This window comes from Gobius niger, assembly GCF_951799975.1.
Source record: "Gobius niger genome assembly, chromosome: 7".
Taxonomy (NCBI): domain Eukaryota; kingdom Metazoa; phylum Chordata; class Actinopteri; order Gobiiformes; family Gobiidae; genus Gobius; species Gobius niger.
Genome location: NC_136858.1, coordinates 14667169 through 14682711, shown reverse-complemented (window position 1 = coordinate 14682711; position 15543 = coordinate 14667169). Strand labels below are relative to the sequence as shown.

The 15543-nt window shown below is 40.5% G+C and overlaps 1 protein-coding gene across 1 annotated transcript; it reads right to left on the bottom strand.

Annotated features, from left to right (window-relative positions):
* Positions 1-1346: 1346 nt before the first annotated feature.
* Positions 1347-5950, bottom strand: prokr1b (prokineticin receptor 1b; the record flags this gene model as incomplete). Its single annotated transcript, XM_079559495.1, has 2 exons — positions 5339-5950; positions 1347-2031 (listed from the first exon to the last, which is right to left on the bottom strand). Exons 1-2 carry the CDS (start codon positions 5791-5793, stop codon positions 1347-1349), a joined length of 1140 nt encoding a protein of 379 aa, XP_079415621.1. The 5' UTR covers positions 5794-5950.
* Positions 5951-15543: the final 9593 nt, after the last annotated feature.

Here is a 15543-nt window from a genome sequence, read left to right as displayed (position 1 = left end):
ATTATTCCACTTCCTCTGAAGGCTAAGCATGCTTCTTTTTCTCTTTTATGCACACAGTCTTGCTTTAAGTGACATGGTGCTGGCACCCTGAGCACAGTTTGTTGCTGTTGGAATTGTCTTTCACTTTTATATAATAAATGTTTGTGGTTCAGACCAAAAACAGCTATCTAAAATACCATTTGCAAAAACTGACTTGCTTGTGATTGCATTTTTATGACATGCTGCTGTTGGTTTGGTCTGGTTTGATGTTTTACTTGATAAATTAAATTTTCTCAGAAAATAAGATTTTGAACACATATTTCTCACAGTAGCAGACTGAATATACAGCTAGGCACATGTTGAGCATCCGCAAAAAATTTGACAATTTCTTCATTGTTCACAATTTAAGTGTTCCACACTTATTTTTTTCGTTATTGTAGAAACTAGACTTTGTGATTCTTCTTTTAGTTCGAGTTTGGCTGAAGAGTAATAGAGTGGAAACAATACCACTCACTTCATTCCACTCCACTGCAGAAAGTAAGTGACTATCTGGATCAATGGTCTTATTGAGAATGTCAGACCACAGAATTAAAAAAAAACATTTTTGTAGATTTTCACACAAAAAACAGCAGCTGTACTACTTTAAAGCTGTGCAGTTTTAAATTTACATTTTGAAAAGACTTTGATACTTATAGACTGATAGCAGAAAAGTTCTGGAGGTCAGTGATCAGTAAACACTACACGACTACTGCATCCCAGGTTCACTTTAAATTCGAATGTGTTTGAAGGACAACAACTGAGATTGAGTTCTCACTTCAAACATTCAACATGGCAGTATAGAAACTGGTTCAGTCCTCGAGTAAAATACAAACATTCAGAACCTCATGAAGGGCTCATTTATGCTCTCGTTTTGTGTGTAAGCAGACCTGTGCATTTCAACTGTAGTTTGTCACTTTCCACTTACTCCGAATGTCCAGTCAGTGCTATCAAAAGTGACCACTAGAGGGCGCTGGAAGTCAGTGAAGGAAGTTACCAAAACAAAAACAAAGAGCAGGCACCAAAAGAAAAAAAATTGTCATTAAATGAGGTAAAACAGTGATGGTTTGTTTGCAAATGGGTTCTGCCTTTTCTGTTGAGCTGTGGGCTGTAGTGTCACCAGCAGTTTAGGATAAATAGAAAACTATGTATGTGCTTCGAACGTAGAGCATAAATGAGCTTTATACTGCACAAAATGACACTCTGAAGTGTATTGTCAAATCAGGATAATACACTTCAGAGCAGCAGAGTCAGTCCTACGACAGAGAAAATCTTTTCATGTCACCGAAGGACTCGCTGCACCTTGCTCTGCGCTCACAGCTTAGATGGATTCATCTTAAGTGGATGCACTCGATTTCCTCAGTAATGGGCGCAGAAAAGGTCCTCATGTCCATCTCTTCCACGGTCTTACTGGGGGCATAAGTGGACCTCCAATGCAGCAGCACAATCTTCCTCAGATACTTGACCGTGTTGTTTTTGACGCTCACAAAACAGAAGGTATTGATCATGCTATTGCTCATCGCGATGCACTCGATGACATAGAAGGCCACTAAGGAATTCCTCTGTCGCGTTATGATCGTCGGGTGGAAGTCGCGCAAAATGGTATAGGCGTAATACGGTGCCCAGCAGAGGATGTACAGGGTGAGGATGGCTATGAGCACCATGACCGTCTTCCGGCGACAGCGCAGCCTCTTCCGTATCTGCTCCGTTTGGAATCCCGGGACGCTCTTGAACCACAACTCGCGGGATATCCTGGCGTAGCAAAGCGCCATGACGATGACGGGCCCGACGAACTCTATGGCGAAAACGAACATGAAGTACGAACGGTAGTACACTTGATTTTCGACCGGCCATATCTGAGCGCAGAAGACTTTGTGACTGCCATAAGGTGTTTCCGATGCAAAGTAGGCAGACGGGGTGGAGATCAATACAGGGACGATCCACACTCCTGTAATGACACAGTAGGCCGTTTGGTACTTCATGCGTGGACGTAGCGGGTGGACGATCGCCATATACCTGATGGGGGGAAAAAGGAGAGAGAAAATGGGTTGCAAATCAGTCGCACACAGGCTGTTTAGTAGTCTGAGAGGGATGTCAATGGAATCAGTCAGATTAAAGTCCAGAACACACCTCGTCTTTATACAATGAGCTGAATATGCTCAGGACATACAGCAGTGAGATGGCATTTAGGGCAGAACTGAAATGACATATTTTTCATAGTCTGACCAAGATAATCACCTTCAAAGTAATGCTAAACATTTGTGTCTGAATGCGCATTGATTTGCATATTGATTTGAAATGCCTTGTACTCTGAGTGTTTTGGGTCTGAGTGTACAATAAAAGGTCATTGGCTACACATTTTGTTTTCTATTTAATGGATAATGTTAAGTTAACATATTCAGCTCTTTGTATCTCTCACATCTGTTTGAATTAAAATTAATTCTCTGGCACAGAGTTTCCAAGGCCTGACAACATCTACGTACTTCTAGTCGGCCCTACATTTGTCCAGTAAAAACAATGCACACTGTGGCTACGTTAAATGAAATTGGATTATTGTTCAGTGGTTTGGTCGATCACCTCATTATGTAAAAAATGTGCTTTTAGAACTTGTGTCGTAAAAATCCATTAACTCTCCTGGTTTTGGATGAAGAAATCATGGTTGTATGACTAAGTTGCCTTTCAATGGACATGCACATAGCTACTTAACTAGATACTCTGACGGGCAGTGTTTTACTCAGCCAAAATGTAAAACTAGTCTGAGCCAACGTCGTTATGTTTCCAGCCATGGATTACAGAAATAATTTACCACACATATAAAGCAACAAATACTGTATGCCTATAGCTTTAAAAAGCACCTCAAATTGTATTATATCATCCATCCATCCATCCATCCATCCACGATTCTAACCGGGCCTGTTGGTCTCTCATATGGGGCTTTTGAACCACTCTTTGTCTGACCCGTCAACTAGGACCTGTTTGCCACGGGAGACCCTACCAGGGGCACCAAGTACCTGACAACAAAGCTCCCAGGATCATTTGGGTGCTCAAACCCTCAACTGCTTTAAGGTGGTGGTTCCAGGAGGAGTTATATTATATGAAAAAAATATAACATATTAAGAGTATATTAGTACTCAATTGTTCTACAGTTTTGTGAAAAACTTTTGTTTGGAATAGGAAGTTTATATATATTAGTTTAAGTCCTTTAAGTCCAGGCTGAAAGCATGGTTATTTACTGCTGCCTATTGAACATATTTTAACAAATAAAAATATTATTACTTGAAATGCGCTGTAAACTTGCCTTGCCTTAGTATAGTGGGGGACATTCTTAGATTTGATGAGTCCTTGTACAGTTAAGAAATGAGTGTGATGTAAAATAACCCCAGGAAAAGCAGATGAAGCAGTACTGTGCTGTTGCTAATGGTGACTGTAATAAATTTCACTCAGATTCCAATTTAACTTTGCCCTTTTTTGGCTTTTCTGTGTCTTCTGTTACAGTATAAACAGGGATGTATTTATTGGAGACACTTTGGAAGGCGATTATTATAGAGGTTGTGAAACATGTAAAATCAACAAACTCAGAATGTTTTGGTGAAAGTATAGGTCCTATTCATTGTTTGTGCAAACTCTCATCCAGGAACTTTCCATCGTAGGCAGTATTTTCTAATATCTTTCAAATATAGTCTGGCCAGGGTTGACAGAGATGAGATAAACATCAGCTCAATCAACCCTGTCCAGTTGATGAAATTTGATCATTGATTGCTAGGACACACAGAATTTCTACATAACCCTGGTGCAACATTTTACTAATACTAACAGTACTACTATTAAACAAACAGCTCATTCACCAAGACACATTTGCAGATGAATTTTCAGTTTGTGTTCTTAAACATTTATGCATGCTCAATTACGCGTGTATTGAACACAATCTGCAAGCATTTATGTAAATACAATAAAGTATCAAGAGGAAACTAAATTCTATTCATTGTGGAAATATCACCTTAGCCGTACATTGTCTAAGACACATAGTAGCTCATGTAGCCTCTAAACAAGTACATAAGAGTTTCTCAAGGTGGAAAAAAGCTTGGAAGATAAAAGGTATACCGACTTCAAATGTAGCATGAGCGTCACCAATACGGTATATGATGTGTAACATAAAAGACCCCATATTTCAGTGGAGTTGTGTGTGCCACCGCTGTGTTTGATAAATCATACATCATTTTCAGTGCGGTCTCCTGGGCTCTAGCTACAGTAGTGTACAACATCCTAACATGAAAGTGATTAGATTCTGTCCAAAGGACATTCATCCACATCAGTCAGAATCAGTCCAAATCAGTCAGAGAGGGACACGAGTGGCTAATTAACCACATGAGAGTACAAAGACTCCAGTTAAATATGGAAGACTGGCTTTACACCAGTCTTTGGCCATTCATTTAGTTGGTTTGCAAAAGCAATCTCAACGGTTTGCACCGTTGAGTAATTTGTCATTCAAAATCATGAGCCACATGAACATGTGACAGTCTGCTTGCAGTAATGCTGTGTCAAAAGGTGTATTCCTTTATCCTTAGATAATATGTTATAAATACTGTACACAGTACTTTCAGCTTTGTCATGAAGTGTTGTAGTGGTGTCATTTTTAGTCCCATTTAGATTCACATTTCTTTCAGGCTCCTTTCTGTAAAAGTAAATGCCATTTGTGTTACTTTGATTTGTCATATATAGCCTGACAGTGAGCATTGCAGTGGGAGGAGAAAGTATGTGAACCCTTTGGAATTTCCCTGTGAACATGTAATTGTTTGGCTGGTGTTAGTGTAAGCAGACACTGTATACTCATTCTTGTGATTTTAACAAAGATCAGACCACGTTTTATGACCAATTTAGGCAGAAATGTACTGTAAGAAATTCCAAAGGGTTCACATACTTTTTCCTCCCACTGTATGTAGTCTTGGAGATGAATGTGACCACATGGAAAGGTGTCTAATTAACAGGAATCCTGTGTGGGCATATTGTGTTATATGTATTGTGTTATATGGTCTGTATGCTCATCAAAAACATAAACAGCCTCAAAGAACACGGATGGAATAGAAATTTCCGATGGCAATTCAATGTACCAAACTACAGGTAAGTTCCCTTGTACTGAACAGTTGTATTGTTTTCTAAAATCAAAACTTTGACTAAATAAAAAACAGGTCTTGAAGGACAAAACTACGACTTCACTAGCTCTAAACAATGACTACTTTAAAAGAGTACAAAAATATGATCATGGCGATAATATCTCGCAGGCAGACTACTGCATATGTTTTATCCTGCTACACATGATCCATACCTGTCCACGGCGATGGCGAGCAGAGCGTTTGTGGACACGTACAGCGACACAGTGCGGAGATAGTTAACTGACGCACAGAGCACCAGCCCATGGTCCCAGGAGAGCTTTTTCACCACATAGTAGTCCACCAGGAAGGGGCAGCACACCACCGCTACAATGAAATCCGATATGGCCAGGTTGGCAATCAGCAGGTTGGTGAGGTTTCGGAGCTTTTTGTACCTCATCAGCGTGGCGATGAAGAGAAAGTTCCCCAATCCGCACACCAGCATGATGCAAAGTAGGACTACTCCGATCACTATAGTGGCTACGAAGAAGGCCTGCCCCTGGGAAGTGTCCGGGATGTCCTCCGGGAGAATGCCATAGTCCATCTCGTAGCTGTCCATGTAGTGGTCCAGTGCCGTTGCCGGGATACTGGTGTACCCTCCTGTTGTGTTGTTGCCAATGGAATCCCCCATGATGGTTTCACACAAAGCTGGTGGTCAAGTGCAATCTTTCCTAATATTTGCGTGCCCAAATGAGGACCGGTATCATGATGAGTGTTGCCGCATGGTGGCTTAACCTGGGCTTTTGTTGTTCAGAATTTAAATCACCATCCGTTCTTCAAGAGAGAGGGGCATCGCTCCCTGGAACAGACAGGCATATCACATTACCCCTGTGCTTATTGGGCTGCACAATGAAAAGGTGTTTTTTGGGGGGGGGTTTTACATATGGAGATTTGATACGCGACTCGTGAGTCAAAGTAAAGATTCAGTCCAGTGCATATTTTAAACATGTCCAAGAGCAATAACCTTTGAGAGACTACAAAACTAAATGCAAGAAACTTGTGCAGAGGTCTAAATCAGCAATCTATTTACATGAGGCACATAAGGAGACAGATTTTTTCTGTTTGAGGACAACAACAACAACAACAGTCTTGCATCGATTTGCAAATTGATACATGTTTTTAATTATAATTGCTATTTAGATCTCGATTGCAGTTAGATGCGCAGCGTTGGTGCTTTGCAATATAATCGCGTAGGCATTTCTGACATTTCTGTGATGGTTTCTCGTGAGTTATGTTTCTTAGATACTCTTCATGATCTGGTAAAAAAAAAAAGAAAAAAGGGTGTGTATATATATAATTTACACGGACCGTGTCACTTTACTGCAAACAAGCAAGACTACTAAGCGCTGCGTCAGGTTTATGTAGCTTTAATGTGTCTTAATGCAAAAGGAGAACCGGAGCGCATTAGCGAGGATTAGCTACTTCAGATCATTTTAGTGACGCACTTGCTGCAAACAAAATGCAGACTTTCACCCCCTCCTTTATCTTTTGCAAAACTAATATTGACGTGTGATATTGCCAGTGAAAGCAAAATGAGTCACAACAACTGCATAAACAACACGCTCGAAAAGAAACTTAACAATAGATTGCTTCACACGGCGTAGTCTATACTATACCTGGATAATGTGATGATTCCTCCAGTTTACAGGTCATTTTGGGACAAAGTGGCGGTAATGTCAAACGCACACCCGGCGAACGCGCGCAGAGTCGTTGACAGTAAAAGACCAACAACAACAACAAAAAACTAAACAAAACCAAAAACTGTGCGAGTCGGCTCCACTCCTCCACTCCAGACGAATGAAGGGAGAAAAAGGTCGAAAAGTTGCGTCCTGCCACTGGCGGCGGTGCTGGCGCGGCAGAGGAGATGATGCGAGTGGCGGGAGGAGAGGAGCTGAGCCGAGTGAAGACGGCACATCTGCGGGAGCCTGCTGCGCGCCTGGATGAGTGCGCGCCTTGATGGCAGGATACACCCCAATCAAGCTGGAGGATTTCCACATGTACTTCACGAGTAAGCCATGTAATAATGACGGATTATGGATCAGTTCAAATGCATTCAATTTATTCCCCTCTCTCTCTCTTTTAATCTACTATTATCATTAAGGACCAGGATTGCAATTCCTCCTCTTAGCGTGGGACCTGTGCTATTATATCTTGATAGGCTTGTGTACGTGTATTATCTGATTTATGTATATTAAGAATGCAGCTCGTATGCTAAACATTACAGGAGCATAATGGTTTGAGTCGGGCAGTGCCATGGCCCCGGAGAGATATCGTTTTGAGAGCCCCAATTGCAAAAAATGTTTTCACTAATTACTATTATTATGGTCGACAACAGGTAATATAGCATCCATTCATCCATTCATCTTCCGGTTATCCGATGCCAGGTCGCAGGGACAACCCAATCAGCCCAGATCACAATGCAGCAGCCCCTTTTTGATTTTTGACAGGTCCGTGAGCTGATGGCCCCACGATGTTCCATCAGCACCAAGCCAGGCAACAAATTATAGCTTCCATCAGTTGAACACTGCATTGTGATAAGCCTACACGACCAGGATTAAAGTTCAAACGTTTTATTATGAATTATTTTTTTTATTTACGAAGGTTGCAGATTGTCGGATTACAGTTTTTCTGAATTGCTTGGACAAATTTCTGAAACGTGAAATTTGCAAAACAGCAACAAGGTTTCATCTTCTCATGATATGAGCTCAGCAAAATTATGTTGTACATTCAAAATGCGTCAATTCTTCAAGAGCTTTTGCATGAAAACCCTCAAACTGTTATTTTGTGCTTTCATTTGACAGAACAGGTCAATTTAAAACTTTGAGTCCAGCTCTCAGTGACTGCAGCGAACACTGGTTTAGCTCAGTGAGCATTTGGATTCAGACTTACACACATGAAGTAATGAAAAAAGGTGACAGTTTCAGCCTCCTAAGACTTATACCTTACACTAGGTCCATATTGGAACAGGCAGAGAGCGTTCCAACAGTAGCCTACTACATACAACATAATAAATGCCTTCTGGTACACAAGTCACAATTAGTGCACTCAAGAAAACAAAATGGTCTTTGAACATGCAAAAATGAAAATCAAAGTCAGTACAACTAGAGGGTGGCCAGAAAAAAATACTGCAAAAGTACTGTCCGTAATCCTGCATACACACATGAATGTTTCTATTGCATATTGTCTCTTAATGCCACTAATTCCTATGCTTGATTCATGTCATGTGTGAAAACTATGAAACAAGAATCAATTCTCTGTCAATAGCTGCTCACAGATTTTACAGTTTTGCTTGAGTTACTGAAAGTGACAAAATATTGGCTAAAGTCTGTTTGCATGTGTGAACAGGTCTAATTATTGGAAGTAACCAAACACTCAATTAACTCAGTGCGTCTGTATTTGTGAGAGTCTGGAGACATTTTCTCATTTCAATACCTCCTTGAAACCTCTGTATCTTGCCACAGGACTGCCATCCGGCAACAGGAAGGGCATCTTGTGTTATTTGTATGTGTTTATTTTTTCTATTGGGCCTTCAGTTTGTTTTTACTGGTCAAGTGGACAGACCACCCGGAAACCTACAGTGGGAGGACATTCAAACTCCAAATCCTGTGAGACCAGACTGACCTAGACTTAAATCAGCACTTTCTTCCTTTCATTCTTTTGAGTATTGATGGCACTGTTAGAGAATTAACAATGATGTTCAAGAGGATGGATGAAGAATAGGCAGCAGTCTGGATGTCTTATACAGGAGATGTTCAATACCATCGGTGTGGGACCTGGAGACATGAAAGCGAGACATTGCGCTAGTCCTACCATTCAAGTCTCTCTATGCTTCCACACAAATAGAAGCATAGGGATAAATACCCTCTCAGAGCGTCAAGGCTATGACAGAGATAGTACGACTTTACAGCTTGACCCAGTATGATGAATAGTGATTTAATGTTATCCTCTAACAGGTACTAAAAAATCATCGATGTTGACTGCAATCATGAGTGGAGCGCATTAGACCAATCTTTGGTAAGCGTGAATGCTGCTGCTCAAGACTTTGTGCCCAAAAGATTCAATATGAGCGATTTCTGCAATAATACTGTAAAAGGTCAGGTGTCAGATCCCTGATAACTCCAACTCGTATAGATTGCCTCAGCCCATTACGAGGTCATTATATTTGTGTTCAAACCTGTCCCCACTCGCTTCCAGGATCCAAACAAAACACAACTTTTCTTTTAAAGATCTAATTCAGGCCTCACACCTTGTGACAGGGTTAAGACATTTGGTGCAAAATCTCTAAACACAAGGACAACAATCATTGGCTCTGGTGTCTATGGCGTCTGTACTATTACTAAACTACTATTTTGACATATTTAATTTTTTGGCATGCCAACGCTGGCACTTGAATCACAGAGAAAAACAATTATTTTGGGGTGGCTTTGGCCGTTGTTAAGACTTCAGGAAATGATATCTGGTATTTTCAGACTGTAGTGACGATGTATTTTTTGGACAGCAGCTTCAGAAAATTGAGGTATGCGCGGTAGGTTCCTGGTCACCCACCCTAAACACTCGATAATGAAGCACAGGCAGAGGCATGATGGCTTTTAAGGATCAATTCCTTATTGTGATGGAGAGCTAGCTCTGCGGTTTCTATCTTGCCTCCAACAATAGTCTGTCAATTGCGGCGTGATGGATTTTTTGTTTTTCTTTCTGATCCAGGGGCACGGGGGTCCACCAGCTGACACCTGCTCTGCCTAAATATAATCACAAGTAACAAGTGACTCAAGCGAGGCACTCAACAGTCACTTCTAAGATGCGTTCCTAAATGCTTTTCTTTGTTTCAGATCCGCGAGAGAGGTGGCTTTGCATGTTCCCATTCGATTTTATGAGGCTCTAAATATTAGCAGACATTTGCAGAGCATTGTTAGTGTTTGTCCTAAGAGCTCCATTGGCTTTAGCGCGCGGCAGGATAAACGCCAGGCTCTCTAATCTTAGCCAGGCTTCAAATTTACAACTTATGGCCAGTAATGAATCTGGGAGGAGAGGGAAGACAGTATATGTCCTTGGCTCTTATGTCAGCAGACAGAAATGCGCACGTACAGTACATGTTACACCGGGCTTTTGTGGGGACAGGGGACATGGTTTATGTGATAATAGTTTATGCCTGACAGTGTTATGGAGGCCTAAGCAGCAGTTTCAGAGGCTAAGTCCTTTTCCTTCTACCGGGTTCCATGCAAGGTTCATATTAGGTTTACCCTCTTGTACTGATGTCAAGTATGTAGAATTTTTAAAACATCTTTAATCTTTGTCACCAAATCTAAGTATACATGTTCAAAACAACTGCAATGTTCATTTATGCAAAGGTTTAGAACATTTCTGACAATTGTCCAAGGCAACAAACCATAATATACAGCAGGTTAAGGGAACCCAGTATGTGTTGTGCCACATTACACTGTTACATTTTTACCTAATATTCCCTGCACTAATAAGTTGTACATAAACGAGCAAACATACTACTAACAGTACCACTTAACTCCATTATGAAAATACTGTATGTGGCAACGTCATTTTTCCAAATAAAAATAGGTTGGTCTTAACATAAATCCTGGGGACTGGAATTGGAAGAGCAGCCTGGCTGAAAATGTGATTTTTCTGACCATGTGAATAATTTAGTGTTGAGGAGAAGCGTTCTGTCACCCTAAAATGATGGATGAAGAGAAGTCCCTTGCGTCACAGTGCCATCACCTCCAGCACTCTCCTCAGAGCCATGTGGGTTCACATGATGAAATTGAAGGCAAAAATGCACAAAAACAACAGGTTTTCCAATTTAGAAACTGGAAGCCCGTTCATTTAAACGGAGAACGAGGGAATGTTTGCCGCTAAAATCTGATATTTAGCAGATTAATTTGTGTAAAATGTCCAATGTTCATTTGCTCCAACAAGTCATCAACACTGCACCGTTTCTCTGCATGGCCGAAAATTGGCTTTGTTTTCGTGTAGTGACTGATTTTATCTTGACTTCTCTAGTCCTTTGTAAACTAATAGGAGGCACAATTCATGGCAGCGCCCACGCAAACTTCCGGAATAAGGTGAATACTGGGACAAATTTTGGAGAAATTTGTTGGGACACGGGACAAAGAACTCAAAGACATCCGTCAGTCTGTGTAAATGGTGACTCACACTTAGAAAAGGCTCATTTATGCTCCCGATCTCTAAACAGATCTGAGCGTTGCAAGTGATGGAGAATTATAGAGTTAATTCGGCCATAGCACATTCCTTTCGAACTTTATCATATTGTACTGTCGAAGGGGGAACATTCAGGCGCCGACCTTCTACATGACTTGTGGCCTAGTCAACGTGGCACATTGTCTGAGAGGTAGACTGTTAGTGCCTACGTGTAACCGAAGCTATTTAGCTCTCTTCATGTGGAAGTATCCCCAGACTCTGAATGATCAATGCTCTGAACACTGTATGGACTGTTCAAATGTCTCCAGGCCTGTAATACGGTAATAAACTTCTTCCATGTAAGACATCCAGACTGTGTCCCGTCTCTCCATCCACATCTCCTCCGGACTCCTTTAGTATTTCCCTAACACCAAGTATAGTTATAACCACTGCATTTATGCTCCCACACATAATGTTCCACTGTGTTATTTCTAAAACTTAAGGCTTTGCATATTCAAAGCTTAAAAACATACTTTTTAAGCTTTGATTAAAACGTAAGAAGTGAAAAACAGGGCAATTGAGAATTTGACTTGGAGCGGACACAATCGTGACTAACAAGTAATTAAACCATAGAAACAAGCTTTCAGTTTAAGCTAAGCTGCATGTCAGCAAACCGATGGCGCCGGAATGAACACACTTTGAGTGCAGAACTTGCAAGAAATCATGGCCCTTTGGTTGTTTGTAAACAAGAAAAAGCAGGTATAGCCTTTATAAGGGGTAACACTGCTGACCTTTTTTCTTAAATGAAATTTGATTGAAAAACAATGACCTTTTTTTTTTCTATTTAGGCGTGCGAGTATATTGAGCAAAGCCCTGCCTTCACTGCACAGAAAGGTTTCCTAAATGCCACTGGCCCTTTCCTCCATTCAGGTTCAATGAGTCTTTCCGTCTCTTTAGTCTGTGTAGCAACTCAAGAGTTTCTAACATAAACAAAATCCTCTATACTGTCAGCAGGGCCACCCGGTACCCAGTTATGTGGATAAACATTTCAAATACTCGACATCTTTTATGCATCACAGCAAACTGACTTATTATTAACACAATTCTCAAGCAATCTAAGAAATTGTCCAATATTTGGCAATGCTAGATTAAAATTAAACTTGTCTAAACACTGTATTTTTCATCAGACTGGGGGCGCAACAGACTTGGGTCTGGCCTGGGCACTGTTACGCCACTGGATTCAGTCTTGTCCACTGAAGTGCACTGATGGTCACTGAAAACAGAGGTGAATATCTATTTAACTATTTAAGATTTTTGTGCAGAAGGAAGACACCGTTTCCTGTTCTGGGCACGTCCCAGAGCAGACTCCACTAGAAGACCTTGGACACGCTGGGGGGAATACACCTCTCGACAGGCCTGGTAACGCCTCGGGGTATCCCTGGAAGAGACGAAGGAAGTGTGCGTGAATAGGGAAGTCTGGACATCTCTGCTTAAACCGTTGCCTCCAGCACCCGACCCCAGTTAAAGCAGAGGAAGATGGATGGATGGATATTTTTGTGCACAGCTCAGGGAAAAAATGGAAATAGGGCAAAAAGATGGATGAAGTTATAATATTGTAAAAATGTGTGACATTTTGGGATCATTTTCAACCATAAAGGCTTCAACATATATATGTAAGATGTAAATTAAATCCAATGAGGGGGGGGGGAAAAACACAACTGGCATGTGCTGCGCTAATTCTTAACACTTAAATATCTTCTTGAATTTGGGTCGGCATGGTGGTGCAGCAGTTAGGGCTCGAGCTTCACAGCTAGAAGATAAGATAGGATAGCCTTTACTGATCTCACAATGGAGAAACCTGGAAACATTTACACTACATTCCAAATGATTATGCAAATGATATTTCAGGCATCATAAAGGTAAAAAAAAATAGAAACGTTTTTCAATTAAACTCATGTATGGTATTGTGTCTCAGGGCTCTTTTAATCACTGACATCAATCTCAGAGACCTGGGATGATTAGTTTAGCCCAGTTGAAAAAGGACTTTCTATTCCACATTATTAAGCAGACCATCATTTTCAAGCAAAAAGGGAAAGAAAAAGGATCTCTCTGCTTATGAAAAGCGTGAAATAGTTGAATGCCTTGGTCTAGGTATGAAAACCTTTGATATTTCGATATTATGAAAGATTAACATTAGTTTGAATGTATTTATTTTTTACCAAATGAAAGCATTCTCATTTTCATCTATATGAGACTACTCAACTTTCAGCAGGGAAATAAAACATTGAAAAATAATACTGTAAATAAAACAGTCGAACTGGCCATATTTCTAGCTTGCTATTGCTAATTGAGCTCAGATCTGTCCTTCAGCGGTGTGGAAAGTCTCAAAACACTTCGGCCTTGACAAGAATAGAATAGAAAAAATAGAAAAAACTTGAAAAAACATTGTCTACCATGCACAACGATGGCAGAAATTTTCCTTTGGCTTGCTGTGCATAATATGTACATAATAAAATCAGTTCATTATAAAGTCAGTTCATCAAACCAACAAACATTTAACATGTATTTGTGATGAAAGGCTACTCTACAGGCTACTCTTCACTATTATTCCAAACCATACTGCCCAAATCTGCCCTTCAGGAAGATTGAAATGGCTTCTAATGCAAATAGGCAATCATCTACAATCTATTCCTGAGTGGGTAGAATTCATTATACCTAACAAACTAACAAAGTCCTGGTTTCAATTCCAAGACAATGCAGGGCCATTTTTGTCTGTTTGCATGTTTTCCTCATGCATGTCTGGGTTTCCGCTGGGTGTCCCACTTTCTCACATCAATCTAACAAGGCTAATCCTCAGTTACGCCTGACCAATGACCAATGACCATGAACCAAGCTCAAGGTCAAGGTAACAGTCTTTGGGCACTACATCACAGTCAATCTTTGCTCCTGACAGGTTGCCCCAGCGGCATAGAAGGATGGCTCGAGTGATGAAGACAAATTTCGTTAAAGGGACAATAAAATGTACCTTAACTTATCCTTACAGGGACCTTTACTCAGTACATCTTTTGGTATCGCTTTAGATTAAGGTGTGCTCATTACGTTTTAATAACCATTAGTAATCATTTTAAGGTTAGGTTTAGGGTTGGCTATGAATGAGACGATTATTAATGGCCTATTAGTAATGTTAACAGGTAAAAATATAATAAGCAGTGTGTTAATAAACCGAAATTCTGCCCATCTCGACTGCGCATGCGTGGGTCAATCAGGCTCCTAATTTCGGCCCAAACAAACCACTCCGCCACTGAAGTGTGTGAGCGAGTTCAGCGGAGCGTGAATACTTAAGTATATTGAGCCATAACTGTGAACTGTAAGGCTGACTAGCATTGGTTTAAAGACTATAAGTCTCAAGTGACATTTCTTGCAAATATTTAAGTTGTCAATATCTTGAAAGCGAGGGAAAAGTCATGACGGACAGGGGAATGACAGGACCTGGGATCAGCCCGACAGACACCGTCACTTTTTAAATCATTTAAATTTGTCTTGGAATCACAGGGAAAACGTTCAATACGGTGTTGATGTTAATTATTATTATTATTTCCATCTGTCAAATCGATTAGCTCTCGTAAAAGTAAATTTAGATGGCATAGCCTATGTGTATGTGATCTCTCTGGTCATAATTAAAAAATATATATTTAATTTACCGTCCACCTCCTAATTGACCAAAAAAATAATTCTATGTTTTTATTTCTCATTCCAGTTTAAATATTCTGAATGTCGGCGACATGAGGCCACAGTTTCAGACCCTGGACTTTGTCCAACCATCGCCTTCAAGGGTCAGAAATGTTTTTATAGTTATTCCACCTATGTGAACAAGGACTGGTCGTCACTTTTGAGGCATCTCTACACATGAACGGCCGTTCAGTTCTGTCCGTTTCCGTCTATCTCCGTACGCAGCCCTGCTTGTAAAAATAGACTTTATGCTAATAATGTAACAAGCTCCACGGCAACGACAACAACACTTTAAATCATCAACTTCCAGTGGTTAAAACGGTCCAAATCAGAGCTTTCTTCGTTGCTTCACGCTAACTATCAACATCGTTTGGTAGCCAAAAGAAATTCCATTACCCATAATGCAACGGGCGACCCAAGATGCGCATTCGGCTTATACTTTACAAGCATATTATTAATGCTTATTATTACCTTATTAATACTTAGCGAGCACACCTTAATA